We start from the raw sequence: 24162 nt of genomic DNA, 5'->3' as shown, positions 1-24162 counted from the left end.
CACTCTAATCAGAATCCCTTCCCCACTGTGCCACTCAGACAGGTCTTGCCAAGGTTGTCATTGTATTCCATGTTTCTAAATCCAGGGATCAATTCTCAGTCCTCATCACCCTTGACCCTTCCGCAGCATTTGGCACGGATGGCCACTTCCTCCTGTTGAAAGACTTTCTTCACTTGCCGTTAGATCTTCAGTCACCCAGTCCTCCTCTCACCTCACTGGCCACACTTTTACAGCCTCCTTTCCTGTCTCCTCCTCATCTCCACAACCTGTAAATCCTGGAGGGCCCCCAAAGCCCAGTCCTTGGTCTCTTCCTCCTCTCCATCCACACTCACTTCCTAGGCGATCTCATCCAGGAGGTGGAATATTTTCTGTAAATGCTCTCTCCACACTGACAACCCCGACACTGATTTTTCCAGCCTGGGTCCTGGCCATGAACACCAGACTTATCCATCCAGCTGTTTACTACTTGATGTCTCTGCTTGGAGGACTCACAGGCATCTCTGGCTTAGCATGTCCAAATATGGACTCCTGACTTCACATCCCCTCACCCCACACTTCCCAACTTTCCAATCTTTCCTCATGGCAGTAAAAGATGACGACATCATCCTTGATTGCTCTCTTTCTCTTATACCCCACATTCAATTTGTTAACTGTCAACTCTTCCATTAAATTGTATTCAGAATCTGTTGACTTCACCCCATCCAAGTCCAACCCAGCGTGGTCTCTTGCCTGCTATGGTGGTCTTCTCGCTGGTGTCTCTGTGTCCACACTGGCCTCTGTTGGAGTTTCCTTGTAGCGCAAATAGTCACCAGAGCCTGTGCTTCAAGATCTAGATCTGCTCCAAGCCAGCCCCATGAAGCAGGTCTCCCCGTAAAATTCCCATAAAGATCTGTTCTCAGGAAAGAAACTGATCAACACGCAGATGTGCATGTCTGCTCCCATGCTGGGGATGGGGTTTTGTTTAATAGGCACTGTATTTGTTTCCCATTGTGGCCATAACAAGTTATTACAAATCAGTGATGTGAAACAACACAAATGTATTATCTGATAGCTCTGTACGTTAGAAGCCCAACATGGATCTCTCTGTGCTAAATCCAGATGTCTGCAGGGCTGCATTCTTTCCTGGAAGCTCTAAGGGAGACTCCATTTCCTTGCTTTTTCCAGCTTCTAGAGACCACTACTTTCCTTGGCTTGTGGCCCCTTCCTCCATCCTCAAAGCCAGCAATGTTGCATCTCCCTCACCCTCTATCCATCTTGGCACTTGCTCCTACCAAAGCCAGGAAAAGTGCTCTGCTTTTAAGGATTCCTATGATTAGACTGGATGATCCAGGATAATGTCCCCACCTCAAGGTCCTGCCCTTCATTACATCTGCAATGTCCCTTTCGCCATGTAAGGTAACATATTCAAGGTTCTGGGGATTAGGGCATAGACATCTTTGGGGCCACAGGCACGAAGCCTTAGGAGAGGGCTTCCCTGTCTTTTCACTGGAAAATCCCTAATGCGGAAGAGAATGAACAGAGCCCCTGGGACTGAGGCCTCACCCTGAGCTCTCAGTTGCTCCATACAGATCTTTGAAATCCTTTTAATGCTTAACATTTCTATACATTTTAAATATCCATAAATACAATACATTCACACTTGTTTTGACATGGAAAATGTTTTTAATTGCTTGCAAATTCAATTACTTACCATTCCTCCCTCCCCAAACTTGGAGTGCCTCTTCTTGCTGCTGGCAGATACAGCACATTTTTCAGCAACTTTGGGCAACCCAGCTTACCCACCACCCTCATTTTGCAATCCTCATTTTCACCTGAGGCTCATAATATCTGTGAACAGCACAGCTTAAGCCAAGGTTCTGAGACGCTAATGATGGTTTTCTGGCGCCAGCTGGTAAGTGAGGATAACATTTGGGGCAAAAGGATCTCCTTGGCCCAGCCGAAGACAAATCAGGTGGAGAACTGCCCCTTGCTGTAATCCACTCAGCTGGCACTGGGTGTGGGGGTGCAGGGCCCTGTTCCAGGCAGTGTGGGGAACCAGACATGTGAACCAATCGCATGGCCACTGTGTCCCGGTGTGGAATGTCCTGAGTGTTTGAACCCTTTGCAGATCAAAGTGAGGTCCGGGGACTACCTACATCAGCATGACCTTGGAGCTAGGGAGAGAGGCAGAATCTCAGGCCTGCTGAACTGGCATCTGCATTCTAGCAAGATCCCCAGGCCCATCAGAGTTTGAGAGGTGTTGCTCTAACCCTCCATTCCTTCATGAATCAATCACAGATGTTGATTATTCAGCCTTGTGCTGAGCACAGGGATGCAACACTGAGTTTGACCCAGTGCACACCCATAAGGGCTCTCAGTCTTGCAGGATCTCACAAAGGCCTACATTTGCTTTGGGAACCTGGGACTGGGGAAGAGCTTCTAAAGAGGGAAGGCAGTAGGGAGGTCTTCCTGGAGGAGGTGGCATCTTGGCTGGTCTTTGAACGATAAGGGGGATTTTACCAGATGGAGATAGGACAGAAGGGCATACCTGGCAGAAGGAATAGGGTGAACAAAGCTGGGTGGTATCATCTGTCGTTGGTGGCAAGGGGAGACATAGTATATTAGTGTCCCAGGACTGCCATAACATGGGTGGCTTAAGCAACAGAGATTCATTTTCTCATAGATCTGAAGGCTGGAAGTCCAAGATCAAGGTGTTGGCAGGGTTGGTTCCTTCTGTGGCCTCTCTCCTTGGCTTGCAAAGGCCCATCTTCTCCCTGTGTCTTCATGGGGTCTTCCCTCTGTGTCCAAATTTCTTCTTATAAGGACACTGGTCATATTCTATTAGGGCCCACAGTAACCTCATTTTAACTGAATTACCTCTTTAAACACCCTGTCTCCAAATACAGTCACATGCTGATGTACTGGGGGTTAAGACTTCCACATACAAATTTGGAGGGGTGGGGGTCACAGCTTTGCCCCTAACACCTAGTATATGAAATGAGGGTGGAAGAGTGTGCAGGGCCTGAGACACTTCAGTGCCAGGTCCAGAAGCTTGCAGTTTCTCTTCAAGGCCATAAGGAGCCATAGAAGGTTATAGAGCAGGGGAGTGCAGCACCATCAGAGCTGCAATTGAGTTCCAGGCCTCAGGTTTATAGCAGACAAAAGGCTCACCATCACCCCTAATTCAAGGGGTGAATCAGGCATGGTCTCTACCCTTGCAGAGAGTTTGGGGACCTAGGCCCATGGGGGACTGGGAAGCTGCTTCCTCACTGCAGTTTCTTCATCAGCAAAATGGACCTAGGTACGTGATGTAGCATTTCCTGACCCAAGGGATCCAGCAGCTGTGATAGGATTTTGGAGGGACCTGTACTAGCACCTCCGTCTTCACAAGTTGTGCATTTTTTTTCATGGTTTAATGACTTCACCTTCTTTTTGACTTTTATATTATGAAAAATTTCAAACCTATAGAAGAGTAGACAGAAGAGTATCATGAATACCCATGTACCTATTACCCAGATTTAATAAATCTTAACATTTTGTTATGCTTCATCTATTTTTTTCTGAAGAATTTATAAAAATATTACAAATCTTCATATTCTATCCCCTAAATATTTCAGCGCATTCCCTAATAATCACAATACCATTAGTACACTTAACAGATTTAAAAAAAAAAAAGTTTTTTTGAGGCAAGGTCTCACTCTGTCACCCAGGCTGGAGTGCAGTGGCACAATTATGGGTTCTTGCAGCCTCAACCTCCCCAGCGCAAACGATTCTCTCACCTCAGTCTCCTGCGCAGCTGGGACCACAGGCACACACCACCACTCCTGGCTAATTATTTTTTTAATTTTTAGTAAAGACAAGGTCTTGCTACATTGCCCAGGCTGGTCTCAAACTCCTGAGCTCAAGCCATCTCCTACCTTGGTCTCCCAAAGTGCTGGGATTGCAGGCATGAGCCACTGCGCCCGGCCCCCTAACAAAATGAAAAATAATGTCCTCATACTAATCAATTTCCAGTTCCTGTTCAAGTCTCCCCTCTTAGCCCCAACAAAATGTCTCTACTTCTGAAATTTGTAAGTGAATATTAGGAAAAAGATCAAATCCATAATAGCAAGAGGATATAACATTGATATATATGGATACACATTTATATACACACAAATTTTTTTTATTGTTTTAAAAATTATGTCAGATTTTAAGACATATGTGAAAGAATGTTCCAGGTGGTTGGACTCCTGTGAGGCAGCACTTGTGAAGGTGGTTAGGTTTGTCCAAGGCTTCGTGAGCTGTGGAGGGTTTTGCACGTTGCAGAGGGTGGTGCCCACGTGGAGTGGCTGGTGGCCATCGCAGGGCATCCTGGAGTGAGGTGACTGAAGTGCAGGGCTCTGAGTCCAGGCTGCGGGACAGGCGTGGTTTCCCGAAGCCTGGGCCTCTTTCCCCGCTGCTGTACTTCCCCTCCCCTTTCCTCCCATGAGGATGGGCTGTACTGGCTCCCGGAGCCTCAGCCTCATGACCCCTGTGGGGAGAGTGAGGCACACGGCCTAGATTTCTGGAACAGGAAATAGCCTGTCGGGAACCCAGGGTTGAAAGTCTGCAAGCAGAAATTGTGAGCTGGTGGCCACGGGGCTGCACACTCACCACCCCTTAGACTGGAGATGAGAACAGAGACGGTGATCATTGTAACGACCCATGATTGAGCCACTCAATCATTCACTGAGCTCTTGCTGTGTGTTAAGTGCTTGTCAGGAGCTGTCTGATTTCATCCTCGAAATAACCTAATAAGCTCAGCAGATTATTCTCCCTGTTTAGCTGATGAGGAAACTGAAGCTCAGAGGTGCACTGACTTGCCCACAGACGCGCAGTGAGTCAGTGCAGAGACTTGACCGCTTTCTGTGTGACCGCAGAGATCACACCATGAGCTTTGGCTGCCCGCGTACTCTACACAGAGGGAGTGCAGAGGAGATTCAGGGAAGCCTTTTCTCACGAAGTTACATTTGAGCTGGGTCTCGAAGGATGAGTAGAAGTCAGAGTTCACAGAAGGAGAAGGAGAGAAAGGGTGCTCCAGGCAAAGGAACCGTTATGGCCAAAGTTGTGAAGGCCACAGGAGAGGTTCCCTAGAGGGCCCCACCAAAGTTCTCACTGCTCACGTGTGCCCTCTGTCCTCCAGGTGGCCGGGACAGGGCTGGGCGGCCCCTGCTTCTGGTGTCAACTACAGAGGGTGCCTGGGAGGCGCCGTGGTGCACAGCTTCAGAGGTCACCAAGCTACTCTCCTACCTATGCACCATCCCCAGGTAAGGGTCTGGGCCACCCTGACTGCTTCATCCCCACCTCAACCTTCTGGGCCCAGAGCCCTGGACCATACACTGAGTGGAGAGGCACCATAGCCTTCCATCCAGTCGTCTGTTCACAGAGCCAGTCCCCAGAGAGATGCTGGGGGAAAGCAAAACAGCCTCAGTCCCTGCCATCGGGGTGTTGTCAGGCTGGTGGGAGAGACGGACAGAGTGTCAGAAACAAACCATGGCCAAGAAACTTTCCGGAGTGTCATTGTGATGAAGAGAAGAGCGATGTTTGTAGATCAGTGGTTTTCGAATTTTTTTTTTTTTTTTTTTTTTTTTTGAGACAGAGTTTTACTCTTATTGCCCAGGCTGGAGTGTAATGGCACAATCTCAGCTCACTGCAACCTCCGCCTCCCAGGTTCAAGCGATTCTCCTACCTCAGCCTCCCAAGTCGCTGGGATTACAGGCATGCGCCACCACACCCGGCTAATTTTGTATTTTTAGTAGAGACGGGGTTTCTCCATGTAGGTCAGGCTGGTCTCGAACTCCTGACCTCAGGTGATCCACCTGCCTTGGTCTCCCAAAGTGCTGGGATTACAGGGGTGAGCCACTGCGCCCGGCCGGTTTTCAAACAGGAGGGTGCATTAGAATCACCTGGTGGGCTGTTAAAACAGATTGCAGGGGCCCATCCCCCAGATTTTCTGATTCAGTTGATGAAGGTGGGTGGGACCTGAAAATCTGCATTTGTAACAAATTTCCTGGCGATAACAGATGCTGGGTCTGGGACCACACTTTGAGAACCACTGTTGTCGAGTGAGAAGAATAGGGGATGTTAATTTCAATTGGGAAATCGGGAAAGCCTTCCCTGAGGAGGTGATAATTGAACTGTCATCTGAATTATAAATATTTGAATAAACAAAGGAAAGGGGTGAATGAGTAAATGAATGAATGAGAGAGTGAAAGAGTGAGTGAGTCAATGAGTGAGTGAGTGAATGAGTGAGTGAATGAATGAGTGAATGAATGAGTGAATGAGTGAGTGAGTGAATGAGTGAATGAGTGAGTGAGTGAATGAGTGAATGAATGAGTGAATGAGTGAGTGAATGAATGAGTGAGTGAATAAGTGAGTGAATGAGTGAGTGAATGAGTGAGTGAGTGAATGATGAGTGGACTCAGGCTGATTTCTAATGCTCCTCTTAACACTCCTACCCCCACCACCATTCAGACTTAATGGACTGACTGGGGAAGAGGCACCCTCCTTTCCTCTGGGACCCAGCCCCTAGCCAGGGCAGTGTTAGAGGGGACACTGCTCAGTACTGGCTAATAAGCTCCAACTCAACCTAGAGGTCTGCTGCTGGGGGTAAGGGGTGGAAGGTGATAGAACCCTCTGGAACTTTCTTCATGCATCCCACCCCACTGGAGCCATCACTGCCACCTGCTGGTCACTGACATTTTTTTTTCTTTTCCAAGGTGGAGTGGCTTTTCTGGACTGAGTGGGAGATGGGACCCCCTTTTCTGTGGTGGAAAGTGACTAGCGTGGTAGACAGAGCTCTGGGATCGCACCCACTGGCTATGGGACCATAGGGAAATAACCTCCCCTCCCCAAGGCTCGCCTGAATAAAGGGCATGACCAAGAGGGCTCTAAGGACCAAGCTGGGCACAAGTGGCAGGGATGAGGGGGTGTGGACGATGTAAACTGTGGAGTGCAGTGCACACCAGGTGCTTGTGTGCTGGGCTGGTTTTCTCCACTTGTGCTCTGAATGAACCTTGGCTGGGCCCCTGCTCTGGGCTTGGCTTCATGCTACATGGTGCTAGGGACAGAGGCTCCTTACACCGGGCCCTGACTTTTAAGGGCCTCCAGGTTGGTACCAGAGACAGGTCTGGAAACAAATCACTGTCCAGCATGGGCATCGCCAGAGGGAGGCAAGGACATAAAGCCAGAGACTTGAAATCACCTCCCAGAGCCTCCTGTCACTATCTGTCACTGGGCCTTTCTGTGCTCAGTTTCCCCTTCTAGGATAATCATAGCAAATACTTACATCCCGTTTACTTGCTCTGTGCAGTCACTGAGTGCTTTACACGAATGAATTCGTCAGTCCTCACCACAGCCTATAAGGCCAGTACTATCATTATGAAATTGACTCAGGGAGATGAAATCACTTGCCCGATCACAAGGTACTAATGGCAGCACCACAGCTCTACCCTCCCACTGGGCCACCTCAGGTTTTGCCTGTGCACTGAGTGGTTGTAAGGCTTGAAGGCAGTTGGGAGCTATTTTTCAGTCCTGCCTGATCATCAGACTGGTCAAGGGTGCTTGGAACCACACAGATTCCCTGGCTACCCTTTACCCACTGGCCAGATGGCTAGAGGGGTGGGGATGGGGGAGGAGAGGGGTGAGGAATCTGTATTTTAACAAGTCTTGAAAATTGGGCCAGTTTGGAAAATCCTAAGATAGTCACTGAAAAGTGGCCCACTGTAAGCTCAGTGCAATGTGGCTGAACCAGGGAGAGTGTTTTGGCTGTAATCAACAGAAATTCCCATTTAAAATGTTTTATCTGTTAAGGAAATGTATCATTCTATGGCTCTGCCTCATATCTCTTTGTAAGAACTTTTTAAAGGAGAGAACGTCTTTCCCAGAAGCCCCTTTCCCCAGAAAACTTCCCCTCACATCTCATTGGCCAGGGTCATGTGACATTTAAGTCACATGACCCTCCCCCATCTAAACCAATCACTGGCCAGAGGAATTAGGTCACTACTGTTGGCCTCAACCAATCAGAAGCCAGGCTCTGGGGGAACATGGCTTTTTGGAAGGAGTTGGATTCTTGAACAAAATAAGGATTCTGCCTACACAAAAAAGTGGGTGAGTCCCAAGTGACTCACCTACTGTACCTGGGTTAGTTGCTAGAGTTAGGAATAGTAGGGCTATAAACGAGGGCTGTATGAGGTATTGCAGGAGCACCAAAAAGGAAGCAAAGGGCTCTGCCTGGAGAAGAACCATGGAGGACTTCCTGGAAGGGGCATTGGAACCTGGTCTTACAGGATGAAGAGTTCATCAGTAAATGAAAGTTTCTAGCAGCCAGGTTCCCTCACCTTCCACTAGGTTCTGCCCCCTGTCCAAGGCCATCCAGCAAGACCGTCCATTCTGTTTACCACCCACAGGCCTGAAGATAAAGCCAAGGGGCTGGCGGTCCTGATCGATGCCAGGAAACAGCCCCCACAGCCTGGTCTGGTCAGTGCCCTGCAGGCCACCCAGGTGAGTGGGAGGTGGAGAGCCTTAGCCTAGTAAGTCCTGGAAGCCACCAGGGGCCTCCTGACATTCACAGAGCCCAGGAGTGCTAAGTGCTGGGACCAGGACTCTCAAGCAGGAACTTTTACTGCAGACAACAGAAAACGCAGCCCTAACAAGCTTGAAGCTCATTGGTTCATGTCACTGGACAGTCCAGGAGCCAAGTCCAGTTTCAAGTATGGCTCGATCCAAGGGCTTAGCTATTGTCACTAGAATCTGGTTCCTCTCTCTCCATTTCTGACCCCGTTCTCTTTGGAGGATGCCAAGCCACCCTGCTTGGCACCCCGTGCCCCTTGGTGGCTGGATGGCTCCCAGCAGCTCTGACTTCACATGGTGTCTAATTTAAATCCACTAGGAAAGAGTAAGAGATTATTTTCCCAGAGGTCTCAGCAAACATTTATTTGTGTCTCAGTTACAGTGGGTTCAGGAGTCCCTCCACACCCAACCCTGTGGCCTGGGCGTGAATGCTACACACTGATTGGCTTAGACTTAGATCACATAAAGCCCATGAGCTGAGAAGGGAGGAGAGAAGAGATTCGTATCCAGCCATTATGGGCAGCAGAGTCAATGGAGGTTCTGCATCTGCTTACCTTATGGTCTGACCTCCTTCGCTTTGTAGATGGGCAAACTGAGGCCCAGAGGGGCAGGTCATCTAGAAAGGTTTGCAACGCAGCTTGAACCTCCTGCTCTCATGACTTCCAACCAATGACTCATGGTCCAAACATAGCACACAAAGGTCCCAGCCATGGGGGGGCCCCATCCTGTCCTTGTGGCCCATTTGCCTGCATCTTACAGGGGATGAAGGAGGAAATCAAAGTGTGTGAGGCTTCAGGAAGTCTTGAGCAGAGCAAATCTGCAGTGGTTGTCTTTGACAGGCTCAGGTCCCAGCCTCCATCCGCGCTATTCTCTTCCTGGGGGAGAAGGAGGCGGCTCTCCAGCTGCAGACATTACCTGACATCCAGGTGAGGGGGACTCAGGGTCGGCAGTTGAGGAGGGGAGCTGTTGGGCTTTAGCTGAGCTAGGGTTAAGGGGAGGGAGAACTGCAGAATTCATGAGCTAGAAGAGACCTTGAAATAATCTAGTGTAGGGCAATAAATACGAGGCCTGAGCGCTACCACTCCCCAGTATAGCTCCGTGGCAGGCATCGTCAAATCAGTCACAGAATGATTTCTCTCTGGCTATCCTAGCAACTCCTGGTGGGTGCTGCCACATGATCGAGAATTGCACATGGCATGAAACCTATTTGAAAAGCTTCATCTGGTCCATTCCCTTTCTTTTCAGAGAGGGAAACTGAAGCCTAAGGCCACACAGCAAGCTAGACGCAGAGCTGGAGTCACCTGACTCCAGTGCCTTTTTCACACTGTGGTCAGACCTGCTCTTCCTGTATTTCTCGCCCTAATTAATACAAATGTGGAGCTGAAGTGGGACTTTGCAGGAAAGAGCCCTGCAGCTCCCTTTAATTAGTGCCATACACCACAATAATGAGTATGGGCAGTCATTCCTCTGTCCTGCTTCGGGGGATGTGATTTTCAAACTCTCCTTCCTTCTGGTGAGTGACGAGGCACATTGTGGGCTGGAGATGTGCTTTTCCAACTTTAATGTGCTTACTGATCTCTTGGGGAAATACATTAACGTGCAGGTTCTGATTGAGTAGTTCTGGATGGGTCCTGGGACTCTGAATTTCCAACATGCCCTAGGTGATGCTGGTGCTGCTGGCCCATGGACCACACTTTGAGTAGCAGGAATATCAGGTGGGTCCAAAAAAACCACAGAATCCACCGAATCCCAAGCCTAGATACTGGAGCTATTCCCAACATAAACCTCAAATTTCTCTGCCTGGGAGAAGCAGTCACCTAGTTCTTCTTCCATCTCTTAGGGGACACTGTTGGGATTTAGTGACTTTTCTCACCAGCCCCAAGAAAGAAACAGCTCTTGGTGGCTCCTCAGGGAACTATGCAAGGATTACAAACAAGTTTCATCACAAGGGCCAGCTTCATTCCGTTTGTGTGAGTGCCCGGAGAGCTGTACTGGGAAGGAGCCAAGCTCAGAGGGAGCGAGTGCTATGATTGATTAATGATGTCTGCCTTGGGCATAGGCTAGGAGAGTGGCAGTATGAGTGCTGTTTATTTGCCATTCCTTAACTAGGGTCTGGTTCTGAATTTTGATTTGTAAGAGTTTCCAGAGAAGATTGGTTGCCCACAAAGCAACTTTTAAAGCTGGAGTCAGCCTTACTTCTGGGAGGTGAACTGGTGCTGGGGCAGGGATCTGGGCAGGACCTTCTAAAATGACTGTCCTCACATTGAGTCCCTGGTTCTCCTGATTCTTTGGTCTGCAGGTGGAGGTGCTGACCTCATTGAAGGCCCTCAGCCACCATGTGGACCCCAGCCAGCTGCCCGCAGCCCTGGAAGGCCCCTTCCCCTACTGCCACACCGAGTGGGTGCAATTCTTCCAGGTGTTTACCATCACAGCCTTTAGCCCCTGACCTCCACTCCTTCTCTTCTTCTCTTCACTCTTCTGCCTCATGGATCCATCAACCCTGCTATGCTAAAAAATGAACAGTCACTCAACAAATGTTTACAATGAAGGTACAGAGTAGAATGATTAAGAGCTCAGGCTCTGGGGCCAGGCTGCGTGCGTTGCAATCCCAGCTCTGCTGTGTGATTTTGGATAAGTTACTTACCTTCTCTGAGCCTTGGTTTCCGCATCAGTTAAATAGGGGATAATAACAGTACCTCCTCATGGGGTTTTTGTGAAGATTAATTTAGTTAATGTGGGCAAAGAGCTTAGAAGAGTGTCTGGTACATAAGAGCTATGTCTATGTTAACTGAAAATAAATTTACAGGGCTGGGCACTGTGGTTCACACCTGTAATCCCAGCACGTTGAGAGGCCGAGGTGGGTGGATCACATGAGGTCAGGGGTTTGAGACCAGCCTGGCCAACATGGTAAAACCTCATATCTACTAAAAATACAAGAAAGAAAAAGTTAGCCATGCATGGTGGTATGCACCTGTAGTCCCAGCTACTTGGGAGGCTGAGGCATGAGAATCACTTGAACCCAGGAGGCGGAGATTGCAGTGAGCCAAGATCACACCACTGCACTCCACCCTAGGTGGCAGAGTGAGACTCTGTCTCAAAAATAATCATAAAATAAAATAAAATAAAATTTGCAAGCACTTGCTCTATGGACCCACACAACTCAGGAAGCTCAGGATCTGGTTCCCTCCGATCAGAGGGAGGAAATAAGGCAGCTGCCAGTGCTGGGCTCCTTTCCTGTGTAATCACAGTCCCTCCTCCCCACAACCCCAAGAGGGGGCATTTCATACCCAATGTAGTACATGAGGACACATAGGGCGAGGGTGCCTTTCAGTGGGCTTAAACCACACCGAAACCCGTGCCCATCAATGACCCTGGCTTCTCTCTAGACCAGGGTTGTTCAACCTTAACCTATTCACATTTGGGGTTGAGCAATTCTGTTTTGTGGGGAGCTGTCTTGTGCATTGCGACATGCTAGGCACCAGCCCTGGCTCTACCCACTGTTCGCACCCCACAAATGATGACAATTAAAGAATGTCTCCTGACATTGCCGAATGTCCCCGGGGGGCAAAGTCACCCCTCACTGAGAACCACTGGTCTATACTAGCAGTCTAACATGGTGGCTTATTTACTTTTTGCCCAGGTGATTTTTTTAAAATTGTGTGTTTTTGAATAGGCAGTAAGTATATTCACAGTTCAAATGGTACAGAAAGATACCTACTGAACAATTCCCTTTTCTGCTGGTCCCCCAGGGTCCTAGCTTCCCTTTCCAGAGGCCTCCAATGAATCCACTGGGTTTTGAACTGTATTTTAGCTTTAAACCCTTTCCTTTACATGAAATCTTACCTATAGACCCACTACGTAGATCTGAGAATGACGATAAACACAGTACGGGCTGGGCTCTGTTCTAAGTGCCTTGCAAATATTAATGGGTTTAATCCTGACACAACCCTCTAAGGAGGAACTACTATGATCTCCATTTTAAAGAGAAGGAAGCAGAGACACAGAGAGGTTCAGTAACTTGCCCCCCAAGGCCTCACAGCTTGTAAGTGATGGAGCTGGGCTGAAGTGGGACTCAGCCGAGAATGTTCCCCTAACTCTGCCCTCTTCCTTCCCTTACCAACCACAGTATCCCCACCGGCCTGGGAGTCGCTCAGGCCTGTCTCCTTTCTTCTCCCTCACTCATATTCAACACCAGTGGTTCTCAAAGTGTGATCCCCCAGGCCAGCAGCATGAGCAACGCCTGGGAACTCATTAGAAATGCACTTTCTACCATGCCTCGCCCCAGAGGAACTGAAGCAGACACTCAGGAGCAGAGCCCAGAGCCTGTGTTTTAACCAGCTCTCCAGATGCTTCTGATGTACCCGGAGTTGGAGAGCCACTGCTTCCCACCTCCCCTGTGCGCTCCTGGGATGGAAGAGGTATCCTCTGGGTTGGCCTGGACTGACACCCACCCTCTGGTCCTCTGTCCTGCAGAAGCTGGACCCTTTCCTTGCTGACCTCCAGCAGGCCTCTTCCCTGCTACAAGCTTCCATCGAGGAATTCGAGAAGGCCGACCCCCCTGGCGGGATGCAGGTGAGCCTGGAGCATGGTGGGTGGGGAAGCCACACTACGTCCCAGACTCCAGGGACCAAGGACTTTGAGAAGGGGGCAGCCTGGGGAAAAGGGGGAGGACATTATCATCCCTGTTTTTCATCATTCACTTGACTCATATTTGAGGGGCACCCACTTTGTACCCTGCACTGGAGACCAGCCTGGGGCGAACTGACTTGTCCCTGCCCTCTCGGGGTTCATGGTGCTGCGGCAGAAGTGGTAGTTTAAAAAGCAAACACATAAATGGGTATGTCATTCCAAATTGTGTCAAGTCCTGTGGAAGTAAGATTGGGAGTAATGAGGGAGGAGGGCCTCTCTGAAGAGCTGGAGTTTAAGTTGAGGCTTGAAGTTTGAGAAGGAGCCTGCCTTTGTTGGGGGCTGTGCGCCAGGCAGGGGGCAAACCCTTGCAAAGGCCCTGAGGTGGGATTATACCTGGGGTGTTCAGGAGTAGCAAGGAGGCCAATGTGGAGCAGAATGAGTGGGAGAGAAGCACGAGTGGAGCTTCTAGATGCAGCGGGAGCTGGACCAAGGAAGAGTTGGTCTGGGATTCAATTTGAAGCCTGCAGGGAAGCCACTGGAGAGTTTTAAACCAGGGGTTATCAGATTTGCAGAGATCCGTTCAACTGCCATGTGGAGAATAGACTGTAGGGGGAGCCAGAGGGCAGCAGGGAGATCAGTGAAGAGGCTGGAATGGGTGTCCCAGCAAGAGATGCTGGAGGGTGGACCAGAGAGGTTGCCATGGTGATGAGAGGGGGCGTGGCTAAAGGGGATGTTTTAGAGGCAGAAACGACAGACTTTCTGGAGGACCTTGAATGCCAAACTGGGAGTTGGACTTGATCTGGGTGTGGGGAGCCTTGGAAGGTTGCAAAGGGAGAGTGGGGATGGGGCCTCAGGGCACCTCCCTACGCTGGCAGGAGGCCACCAGGTGCCTGAGCAAGTCCAAGGAGCTGATGGAGGCTGTGCTGAGGGACCCGGGCCTACTGGGCCTCCAGCGGGAAGGTGGAGCCACCCTGGCCAGGCTGCAGCGCGATGCCAGCAGGCTGGACTTCAGCCCTGATGTCAGGTACAGACAGACATCCAGGCCTTTCCTCCTCCACCCCATCCTGTTTCTGGCCCAGGAGCTTGGAGTTGGGACCACACCACCTAGGGGTCACATAGCCAAGCCCTGAGGGTGCCCAGCTTTGCAGTTGTTGCAGGGCCTGTATCCCAGGCTGAGGCCTGGTCACAGAAACCCACCCTGAGCCCTGGCAATTTCCTCGCCCCTTCTCTGCTTCCCCTCCTTCAGCCCCAGCCATCTCGAGCCTGGGATGGGCGTCGGAGGATGTCGCCTACCCATTTCTGGTCACCCTTTTGGACAAAGCACTTTCTCCGACCCACACACCAGGCTAAGCCCCTGCAAGAGCCTGTCTCATTTATTTCTGGCAAGAACCCTGTGAGGTGCACATTGTCCATTTGGCTGATGGATAACTGAGGCTCAGCGAAGGGAAATATCTGCTAGGCAGCAGCTGGTCGGGGATTTGAAGCCAGGCCTTCTGGGCATTGAACCCCTACCCAGCCCTGCCTTTCCCGGTAGGCTGCTCAAACACGCTTGTGAGAACCTCATGGTGTCTCGGGGGTCTCAGAGCCAGAATAAATTATAGACATTCCTGGAAAGTTCCAGCTTTCTTAAATTTAGGGGGTGGGGGAAAGTCAGTCATTAAATTGGTCAGTAATTGCAAGTATTTTCACCCTCTTAGAACACAGCTACTTATATTCAAAGTCAAGGGCTGGTATGCATGAGTTTTAAAGAACATTTTATTTACAGAACCAAGACCTAAATAGCACTGTGTATGTGTCCAGCATTTTTCTCAGGGCTTTACAAATACCAACTCATTTAATTCACTCCTGAGGTAGCTGTAAGTATCATCCCTATTTTACAGTGGAAGAACCTGAGGCTCAGAGAGGGTAAGTGATTAGTCCAGGGTCACACAGCTGGGATGTGGTGGGGCCCGGACTTGAATCCAGGCAGTCTGGCCCCAGAATCTTAACAAACCACCCAGAGCTGCACTAGACTTGAGAGCAGGCTCACACAGATGGATGCACGGGCAGCATTGGGTGTGGGGTCATCTCCCTGCCCCTCAGTGCCTGGTGGGGGCTGGCACTGCCTTTCTCAGCCTGTTCCACCCTCACCTGCCTGCCGGGCCCAGGCTCCTCCTGTCCACCCGAGGACCCGCAGACCCACAGCTACCAGAAGCTCCAGCAGGGGGCACTGTGGTCCCACTTGAGCTGCTGCGGGCGTTTGTTCTGCAGCGGGTCCCTGCAGCCCCAGGCTGTCCGTGTCCCTCCGTCCCTCCCTCTCCAGGCAGGCAGATATTTTCTATCCCACTCACGCACCCTGGGCCCACACCTCTTCCCTGCAAGGGTGGCAACCTGTGGGGAGCTGCAGTCAGATGGGGAGGCAGAGGTAGAGCAAGGCACCCTTCAGGAAGTTAAAAGCTTTTCTTCCACCTTCTCTCTTCCATTTTCCTTCTGAAGGCAGAGCCTCTGAAGGCAGAGGAGGGCAGAGCAGGGTTTGAAATTCCTGCCTTCACGCAAGTATCACTATGCCTGAAATCCCATCCACACTTCTTCCTTAGTGTCTTGTGGCTTTGAGCATTTTAAAAAATTATGTGCAGAAACAGCCCTGGGTGGGGTTCCAACTCAGGCTGCCATCTGCAAGTCATTTCCCCTCCCTTGACCTCAGTTTTCCCATCTGTGAAATGGAAGCAGGGCCGGCAGGCGTGTTGCAGCTACTTCCCACCATTGCAATAGAAATAGCGCGAACCTGACAAGCATCGTGCGCTGGGCACAGTGTTAAGTGTTTTGCACGCTGAGCGCTGGTTCTTTGCCCTGGCTGCCCCTGGAACTGCCTGAGGTGCTTTAGAAAGCATCAGTGTCCCAGCTGGGCGCAGTGGCTCATGCCTATAATCCCAGCACTTTTGGAGGCCGAGGCAGACAGATCACCTGAAGTCAGGAGTTCAAGACCAGCCTGGCCAACATGTGAAACCCCATCTCTACTAAAAATACAAAAATTAGCTGGGCGTGGTGGCGTGTGCCTGTAATCCCAACTACCCGGGAGGCTGAGGCAGAAGAATCGCTGGAACCCAGGAGGCAGAGGCTGCAGTGAGCAGAGATCATGCCACTGCACTCTAGCCTGGGCGACCAGCCTGGGCGACAGAGCGAGACTCCGTCTCAAAAATAAAAGGGAAGAAAAAGAAAACATCAGTGTGTTGGTTGCACTCAGTCTGCTGACTTCGTTGGCCTGGGGCGGGGCACTAAGATTTGTTAAAGCTCCCAGGGCAGGTTATAATGTATAGCTGGAGGTGAGGGCCAGGCGCTAGATCATTTAATCCTTACAACCATGCTATGAAATGGGTTCTGTGATTATCTCCACCTCACAGAAGAGAAAGCAGAGACAGAGAGAGGTTGAGACATTTGCACAGAGCCTCCTACTAGAAGGTAGCAGAGCTGGGCTTTGAACCCAGATCTGTCCGGCCAGCTTCATACCCTTCTAGGGAAGGGGGAGGGTCATTTCACTTCCTACTGTGTTCTCTTGTCCTCCCAGTCCCATGGAAGACCAAGGCTGAGGCCCAGAAAGGTGTAGGGACCTGCCCACAGTCACACAGCAAGTTAGCTGGAAACCCAGGCTGGGACCACAGAGGTGGAGGGACAGGCCTATGTGGGGCAGAAGTACAGCAGGGTGAAGAGGGCAACACAGGCCTTTTCTCACCTCCGCCCACCTCCCAGGAGCCATCTGGCTGCAGCCACTGCCTTGTACAGCCTTGTGGATGAGCAGCTTCATGTTCTGGTCACCGCATCCAACAGCCTCCTGGGGAAGCTGGAGCTCCGTGTCCGCCTGGGCCGCCTGGAAGCTGCCATTCATCAGGTGAAAGGGGAGTCTGGCTTGGGGTGTGGGGGTTCTGCCTGGCCACATTCCACAGGAAAGCCCCGACTCTGGGCCCGGCCCTAGCCAGGTGCTTTGTTCTGGAGAAAGGACACCAGGCTGGCAGTCCGTCAAAGGCCAGGCAGGCATCCTTTATAGTTATGTGCTGGGCATAGCACATAACATGGTGCTCAATAAGTGCTCAATGAGTGAGAACATGGCCCCAAGAGCTGCATTTATTGAGCATCAACTCTGTGCCAAGCCCTGGGCCAAAGCCGTTGTGAACATCATTGCTTTCCAAACTCATCTTGGGGAAGGTGCTAGGATTTCACCCACTGCACAGACAAGGAAACTGAGGCTGGGAGACATTATGTCACCTGCGTGTGGTTGCATATCTCGGAGTCTGATTCTGGAACCTGCACCTGGTGTGGCTTCATCTGACTGCCGGTGCTGAGAACCAACACATTCCTTTCTGCCTGGAGCTGCGGGGCACGGTGCGCTCCTGCATCAGACAGCGCTGGTCCATTCCCGGCTCCAGCGCTTACTCATGGTGTGGTCCCGGACAAGATATTTAACCCTTCAGTGCTTCAGTATCTTCATTTGTTGAATGGGGGGTGATAATAGTACCTGCTACGTTGGATCTGTGAGGATAAAGTGGGTGAACAGGCTCTTTAAGATGCCCCAGAATAAGAAAGGAACTTCCACTCAGGGGGTTGAGCGCCATTATATACCTGCTGTCCCTCATTGAATCTTCATGTCTACCCCGTTTTACCACTGAGTAAACTGAGGCCCAGAAAGGGGGAGTGGCTTACCATGTTCACACAGTGAGTTCCCAGCAGGCCCATGGTCTTTCCTCTGCAGCCTGCTTCTTCTCCAGCACTGTTTGCATGTGCACACGTGTGCGCACGCACACACACACGAACAGGAAGCTCATCACCCCTGAGGCCACCCCTTTTATGATCCGGCGTCACTGAGTGGTTAGAGTAGCCTGAAGTTCACCACCCCGTGACTTCATTCAGATAACAGTGTGCACCAAGGGCGTTGGCCAGGCCAGATGCCCTCTGGGGTCCCACTTTGAAGAACATCACCATGCACTCCCCCTCCGCAAGTCATTTCTTCCCATGCCTAGAACTGGGAGAGTGTCAGTCCGAGCCAGGGGTCACAGGCCTAGCCACTGAATGAGTGAGGACAGAAGACCTCAGCCTCCAAGGAAGTGGGGAAGCTGGACAAGGGAGGTTGCCTAGCAGCCCCTCACGTCCAAATCTGCGTCTCCTGCCCCAGGTCAGCAACTGGATGGAGCAGGAAGGAAGTCGGTGGCTGCAAACGCTGACCCCCAAGGACGGAAGTTTGGAGACAGTGGAGAAAGCCCACGCAGAGTTTGAGAACTTCTTCCTCCAGGCTGCAGTGCGTTCCAGACAACAGTGGAGCAGGACTGGAGCAGATGGAGAGGGCATTAGAGGGGGTGGCACTGCCAGGGCAAAGCTATGGAGGGGGGAAAGAGCAAGGAAAGTTCCAGAGACAGTGAGGGAACCAGCTTGGATTGCAGAGTTCAGCCGAGATGTTATCTCCCTCAGGGGTTCTTACCACACGGCCAAGCCCAAAGAATATGCCGAATCCCCCAGAGGGTTTCTTAAAATGCCGTTTCCAGGGCCTCACCCTAGACCTGATAACTCAGCCTCACAGAGCCGGGGGTTGGGGGGCAGGGATGCTGCATCAACATGATGCGATGTGACAAGGCTCCGGACCACAGGGTGATTCAGCTCCGTATCAGCGCTCAGGAATTCCCAGGCCAGTGAGGAGCGAGGGCGGGGGTGGGGACAAACAGGGAAACGTGCACAGAAAGGGAGAATGTGGGGACTCAGAGCAGGAGCCTTTGGAGTCAGAGAAGTTTTCCAGAAGGGACATCTAAGCAGAGCCCGGCTAAGCAAAGTGAACTGCCATGGCGAGGGCCTGGAGACTTCCAGAAGCATGATAACTGCTCTCTATTGTTCACCCCTCACTAGGAGCTAAGCCCTGTAAGGTGGGTGCCATTAGGGTCCCCATTCTACAGATGAGGAAACTGAAGCTCAGGAAGTCTCCTGGCTTGGCGGCAGGGCAGCTGGAGGTTGTTGACCTTTGAGGGAGGCCCCAGCCAAGGCGGGAGCTGAGTGAGCACCCCCCCCACCCGCTCTCCCCTCTCAGGCCCAGTACCGCCGAGGCCTGGAGCTGTCCAAGCAGGCTGCTCAGCTGGGAGCTGCAGCCGGAGGGGCTGGGGAGGCAGAAGGAGCAGAGTTCCCAGAGCTGGCAGCCTTTGCCTCTACCCAGCGGGCCTTCCAGGCTAAGCTGACCCACTTTTACATGGCGGCCGAGCGGCAACGCACGGACCTCGAGACGCTGCTCCACCTGCACCGCTTCTGCAAGAGGGTGAGCCCCGCGGCCCACCTGTACGGATTCCCTGGATCCCCTGGCTGGGGGTATGGTGGGGACAGGGATACCTAGACACAGCCCCATGGCCCACCTCCATAGACAGCCCCCCATCCCCTGGATACCTAGACACAGCCCCCCGCCCACTTGCACAGACACCACCCCCATCCCCTGGCTGGGGGCACAGCGGGGACAGGGATACCTAGACACAGCCTGAGGCTCTTTGTGATTCACTCCCAAGTCTTGTAACAGGAAAAAAACAGTGGGAAGGAGAAGAGCTGAGATTTGAACATAGATGTGTCCGTGGTGCCCCGTGACATGCCTTATATGCTTCCCCAAAGAGAGAAGAAATGATGACAGAGTCCCTTCTCCAAGCAGGCTTGACGACGATGAGGATGATGGGTTGTTGGGAGGGTAGTGCACATTTGTGAGTGTGTACACCACACCAGACCCTCCTGTAGGCTTCACACACCTTACCCGACTTTATTTTCACCATACCTCTTTGATGACAGGGCACCAATGTTGTTCCCACTTTACAGATGAGAAAACTGCCCAAAGAGGGCAGTGGTGAAGGAGGATTTGATTTAAGAGCTGCCACCCATCCTAAATTCATGTAGCCAAATCTCTCTTTTAAAAAAAAATTTTTTTTTTATGGGAAAAGTGAGGTCTGTGGGGACAAAGGAGCAGGCTGGGACAGTGTGGTCCAGCTGGGACAGGGACCCCCATGGCTGGCCCAGGCCCAGTGCCCTCAGCTGCCCCTTGCACTTGCCACCAAGGCCAGAGTATGAGAAAGACCTGCCCCAGCCTCCCAGCTGTCAGGCCAGCCCAGCGTGCAGGCCACAGCAATCACAGGCTGCTTCAGAGGGCAGCAGGAAGGGCTCTGGTCAACTCACACCTAGGGCCCTGGGAGGACAGGGCACTCTCTGTCTCCTTGAGACAGCAGGCAAGGGAGGCAGGTGTCGGCAGTGGCAGCAAAGGGCTCCCCCAGTTCCAGCTGTGTGCAGTTAAGAGCACGATACAGGCAGAATCCTAGCCTTGGAGTCCGGGGCTTCATGTCCTTGAGTGAGTTCTGTGACCTCAACCACCGTCTTCACTGCTCTAGGCCTCAGCTCTTTGCTAAGACCATAGTTAATGGTTGTGTGGTTCTTATGATGAGCAAGGCCCTGTTCTAGTCATTTCACATATTGTTTTATTGTCGCCCCAATCCTATGAGGCGGGTACTACTATTATGCCCGTTTCCACATAAGGAAAGAGACAGGTCAGATAACTTACCCAGGGTCACACAGCTAACCGAGTGGGCAGAGATTCAAACCCAGACCATCTGGCTCTACTGCCAGCCTTACCAGGTAGTGACAGATTTCAATGGAAGTAACCCCTGGCACAGGGCTTTGTTCAAATTCAGAATTATTATTAACATCAATATTATTATTATCATTAGGAGGAGGAAGAAGAGGAGTAGTGCCTCCAGGGTTAAGGACATCTGGAAGCTTCTTTGCCTTGCCCACTGATTTCAGCCAATTTCAGCCCCACTGGCCTTCCCGGATCAATCAAACGTGCTCCAGCTCTGAAGCCTTTGCATGTGCTGTTCCCTCAGCCTGGGAAGCTCTTCCCATTTACCGGCTGGCTTCTTGTCTTCTGCTCTCAGCTCACACATCCCCTCCTTGCAGACGCCCTTTCTGACCACCCACCCCTGTCTCTCTCATCACCCTGTTTTGTCACTTCTGGGTGCTCACTTTGATCTGAAGTTGTCCTGGTGCTTGTCACTCACTTGTCTCTTGCATGGTGTCCGCGAGGCGAGCTCCCTGAGGCAGGGACTGGGTCTGAGTTGGTCCTAGCTCTATCCACGGTTCCTGGCACAGGCTTGGCCCACAGGGGCTCAGGGAGGCTGTGCAGGGAGTCAGGATAGGCTGGAAGCCTGGGGATGGCCTGTGTGGAGGTGGTGTCTGTGCCAGGCCTAAAGTCATGCAGCGGAGGAAGCAACCCTGACTTTGAGTCCAGCTCTCGCTGTTGGATCTGGGCTGGCCCTGTTTCCTCTCTGGCGCTGAATTTCAGTTCGTTCCACAAAGGGTTGGGCAAGATGATTTCTGAGGTGCTATCCATCTCTGTCCAGCTTAGCCTGGAAGGTCAAGTCCTGGACAGACAGACAGATGATGGGACAGCCCAGCACCAGGCTCAGCCCCTGGTGGGGAACGTGTGTGCAGCAGCTTTGGTCCTAAATAATAATAACACAATGGTGCCACTAACGGAGATTTATGGAGCTCTTTCCCGGCCATGAGCTCCATGTGCTTGCACGAATATGAAGCCATTTATCTAAAGACAAGTTCCCTTAATCCGTGGAAAGATGTTCTTTTCGGAGAAAATGGTTCTCCAATCCCTACAGCCTAACAGCTCGCTGTCGTGTTCTAAATTAATGGAGAGAAAGATTATGTTTTTCACGAGCTGCTGGGAATGTGTTGGCTTCTTTGCAGTCTGCAGACATTTTGTGGGGGAAGCGGGGACAGACAGAATCACAAAATGGGGCAGAGGCTCGGCTGGAGGGAGGGGCCTCCGGGCCTGGTGTGGCTGACGGTCTCGAGGTGTGATGGTGAGGGCACACCCCTGCCCGGCCCGTTTCTCCTTCTGCCCACTGAGGTGCTTGGAGGACAGATCTGAGTGGAATCCTAGCTCCTTCCTGACTTGCTGTGTGACCTAGGGCAAGTGAGTTCACTTCTCTGAGCCTCAGTTTTCTTCTCTGTGAAATGGGCTGCTGGTGCAGTTCAGTGTGATCCTGCCTGAGACACACAGAACCTGGCACATAGTCAGCGCTCAATAAACATTAGCCAGACTCTCCCTCACAGCACTCACAGAGGTTAATACAACCACAGATAGGAATTTCACCTCTCCAAAGGCTTTTCATGCTCATCTAGTGCAACTTCCATTTTACAGAAGAAGAAACTGAGCCCCAGAGAGAGCTAAGTCCCTGCTGGCCCATAGGTCTATTAGAACGTGTCTGATGGGCCGGGCGCGGTGGCTCATACGTATAATCCCAGCACTTTGGGAGGCCAAGGCGGGTGGATCACCTGAAGTCAGGAGTTCAAGACCAGCCTGACCAACAAGGTGAAACGCTGTCTCTACTAAAAATACAAAAATTATCTGGGCATGGCAGCAGGTGCCTATAGCCTCAGCTACTCAGGAGGCTGAGACAGGAGAATTGTTTGAACCCAGGAGGCAGAGCTTGCAGTGAGCCGAGATCACACCACTGCACTCCAGCCTGGGCAATGGAACGAGACTCCATCTCAAAAAAAAAAAAAAGTGTCTGATGATCCTCAGGGTGCTTGGGGGCTGTTTCCAGATGGCAGGTGTGTGAACCCCAGGGAAGACAGGGAAACCAGGATCATCATGGTCAGTGGAGAAGATCATGGCCAAGCCGAGCGGGGCCCTGGCATGGGGCATGTATTAATTCAGTCCTCCACAGTCCCACTTCCAGCTTGAGTCCCCACCTCCCTCTCTTCTTGTCCCCTAGATGACCTGGTTCCACATGGACTGTCAGGACCTGATGGCCCAGCTCAGGCTGGACAAGGCCTCAAGAGTCAGTCCTGAGGACCGGCGCCGCCTCCACCGCTACCTGCAGCGACTGGCATCTGAGTTCCCTGCTGAGAAGCTCGCAGCCGTGGGGCTGCAGGTGGCCTCCCTGAGCCGGGCGGGCCTGGGCCAGGAGCTCTGGGAGGAGGCCCGGATCAGGCATGAGGAGATCCGGATGCTCCTGGAGAAGGCACTGACCCACTGCTCTTGCCCAGAGACTCCCACTGCTCACTCAGTGCAACCAGAGCGAAGAGGCGTGGTGGCCAAGGGCCAGGGTCTGAGTGTAGAGGTGGCTTCTAAGGGGAGGTGGGACCAGCCCCCACTAGACTCACTGGGCAGGGACCGTTCGCCAAAGTCCTATTGGCCTCCTGGGGCCCCCAGAGGGGAACAGAACAGAACTTTCCAGGCAGGCTTTCCACCCCAGGAAGCTGGCCGGGCTGCAGAGGCTGAAGACGGCAAAGGCGCCCACGAGCTCCCTGACCCTGCCCACGAGCATTCGTTGGCCACCACCTTCTTCTGGCAGCAGCCCCCAAGGCAGAGCCAGGTCCCTCACCCCACTGGGGGCAGCTTCTCCTCAGAGGGGACAGACTCGCAGACATCCCTTGAGGACTCACCCCAGACAAGTCCCCTTGCCTCCCTCTAGCTGAGAGTCCCCTTCAGTGGCACCAGCCTCCGGGAGCACTGGGACAGGGCCCAGCTGGAGGGGTAGCTGGGAGCTCTGGTCAGTCCCAGTGAGACGTCGCCAGGGAGCACTGGTTTTACATTCTGCCTCTGCTGGGATGGTGAGAACTGTCGACCTGCCTCTGGCTCCAGAAAACTCCTGGAAGACCCGATCCTCACCCATGCAGAGTAGCGAGAGTGGGCGTCAGAACCAGGGCGCAATAAAGTGTGTAATTGGCTCCATCCCTCCAGGCTCTCATTGTGGAAAGAACTGTTGGCACAGACCCCTCCAGAGGTCTCCCTCGCAGGCAGGCAGACACCCACCTGTAGCTCAGGAACATACACAGCTCTCCTCTCGGCCACGAAGGCCAGCGTTGCCCTCATACAGAATCTTTGGGGAGGTTCGGGAGTGGTTCCTTGTCTTGGATTCCAGGAAAATGTACCCTGAGATGAGGATTTAAGGATCAGTGTGTTTG

General features: G+C 51.9%; 1 protein-coding gene across 3 annotated transcripts in view; it reads left to right on the top strand.

Moving 5' to 3' along the window:
• Positions 1-23929, top strand: part of KIAA1755 — a 75369-nt gene extending 51440 nt beyond the window's left edge. For 2 of the 3 annotated variants that reach the window (XM_077951786.1, XM_028828410.2), the window contains 10 exons: positions 5144-5267; positions 8409-8502; positions 9411-9497; positions 10871-10987; positions 13045-13143; positions 14076-14224; positions 16927-17065; positions 18344-18466; positions 19244-19465; positions 22968-23929. In XM_077951786.1, the coding sequence (XP_077807912.1) occupies positions 5144-5267; positions 8409-8502; positions 9411-9497; positions 10871-10987; positions 13045-13143; positions 14076-14224; positions 16927-17065; positions 18344-18466; positions 19244-19465; positions 22968-23669 (1856 nt within the window). In that variant the 3' untranslated portion in view covers positions 23670-23929. The remainder of the gene's footprint in view (positions 1-5143; positions 5268-8408; positions 8503-9410; positions 9498-10870; positions 10988-13044; positions 13144-14075; positions 14225-16926; positions 17066-18343; positions 18467-19243; positions 19466-22967) is intronic. The other variant, XM_077951787.1, reaches the window with a different exon arrangement.
• The last annotated feature ends 233 nt before the right edge of the window (positions 23930-24162 follow it).

The sequence above is a fragment of the Macaca mulatta genome, chromosome 10, assembly GCF_049350105.2.
Source record: "Macaca mulatta isolate MMU2019108-1 chromosome 10, T2T-MMU8v2.0, whole genome shotgun sequence".
Taxonomy (NCBI): domain Eukaryota; kingdom Metazoa; phylum Chordata; class Mammalia; order Primates; family Cercopithecidae; genus Macaca; species Macaca mulatta.
This window is presented reverse-complemented; position numbering and strand designations above follow the sequence as displayed.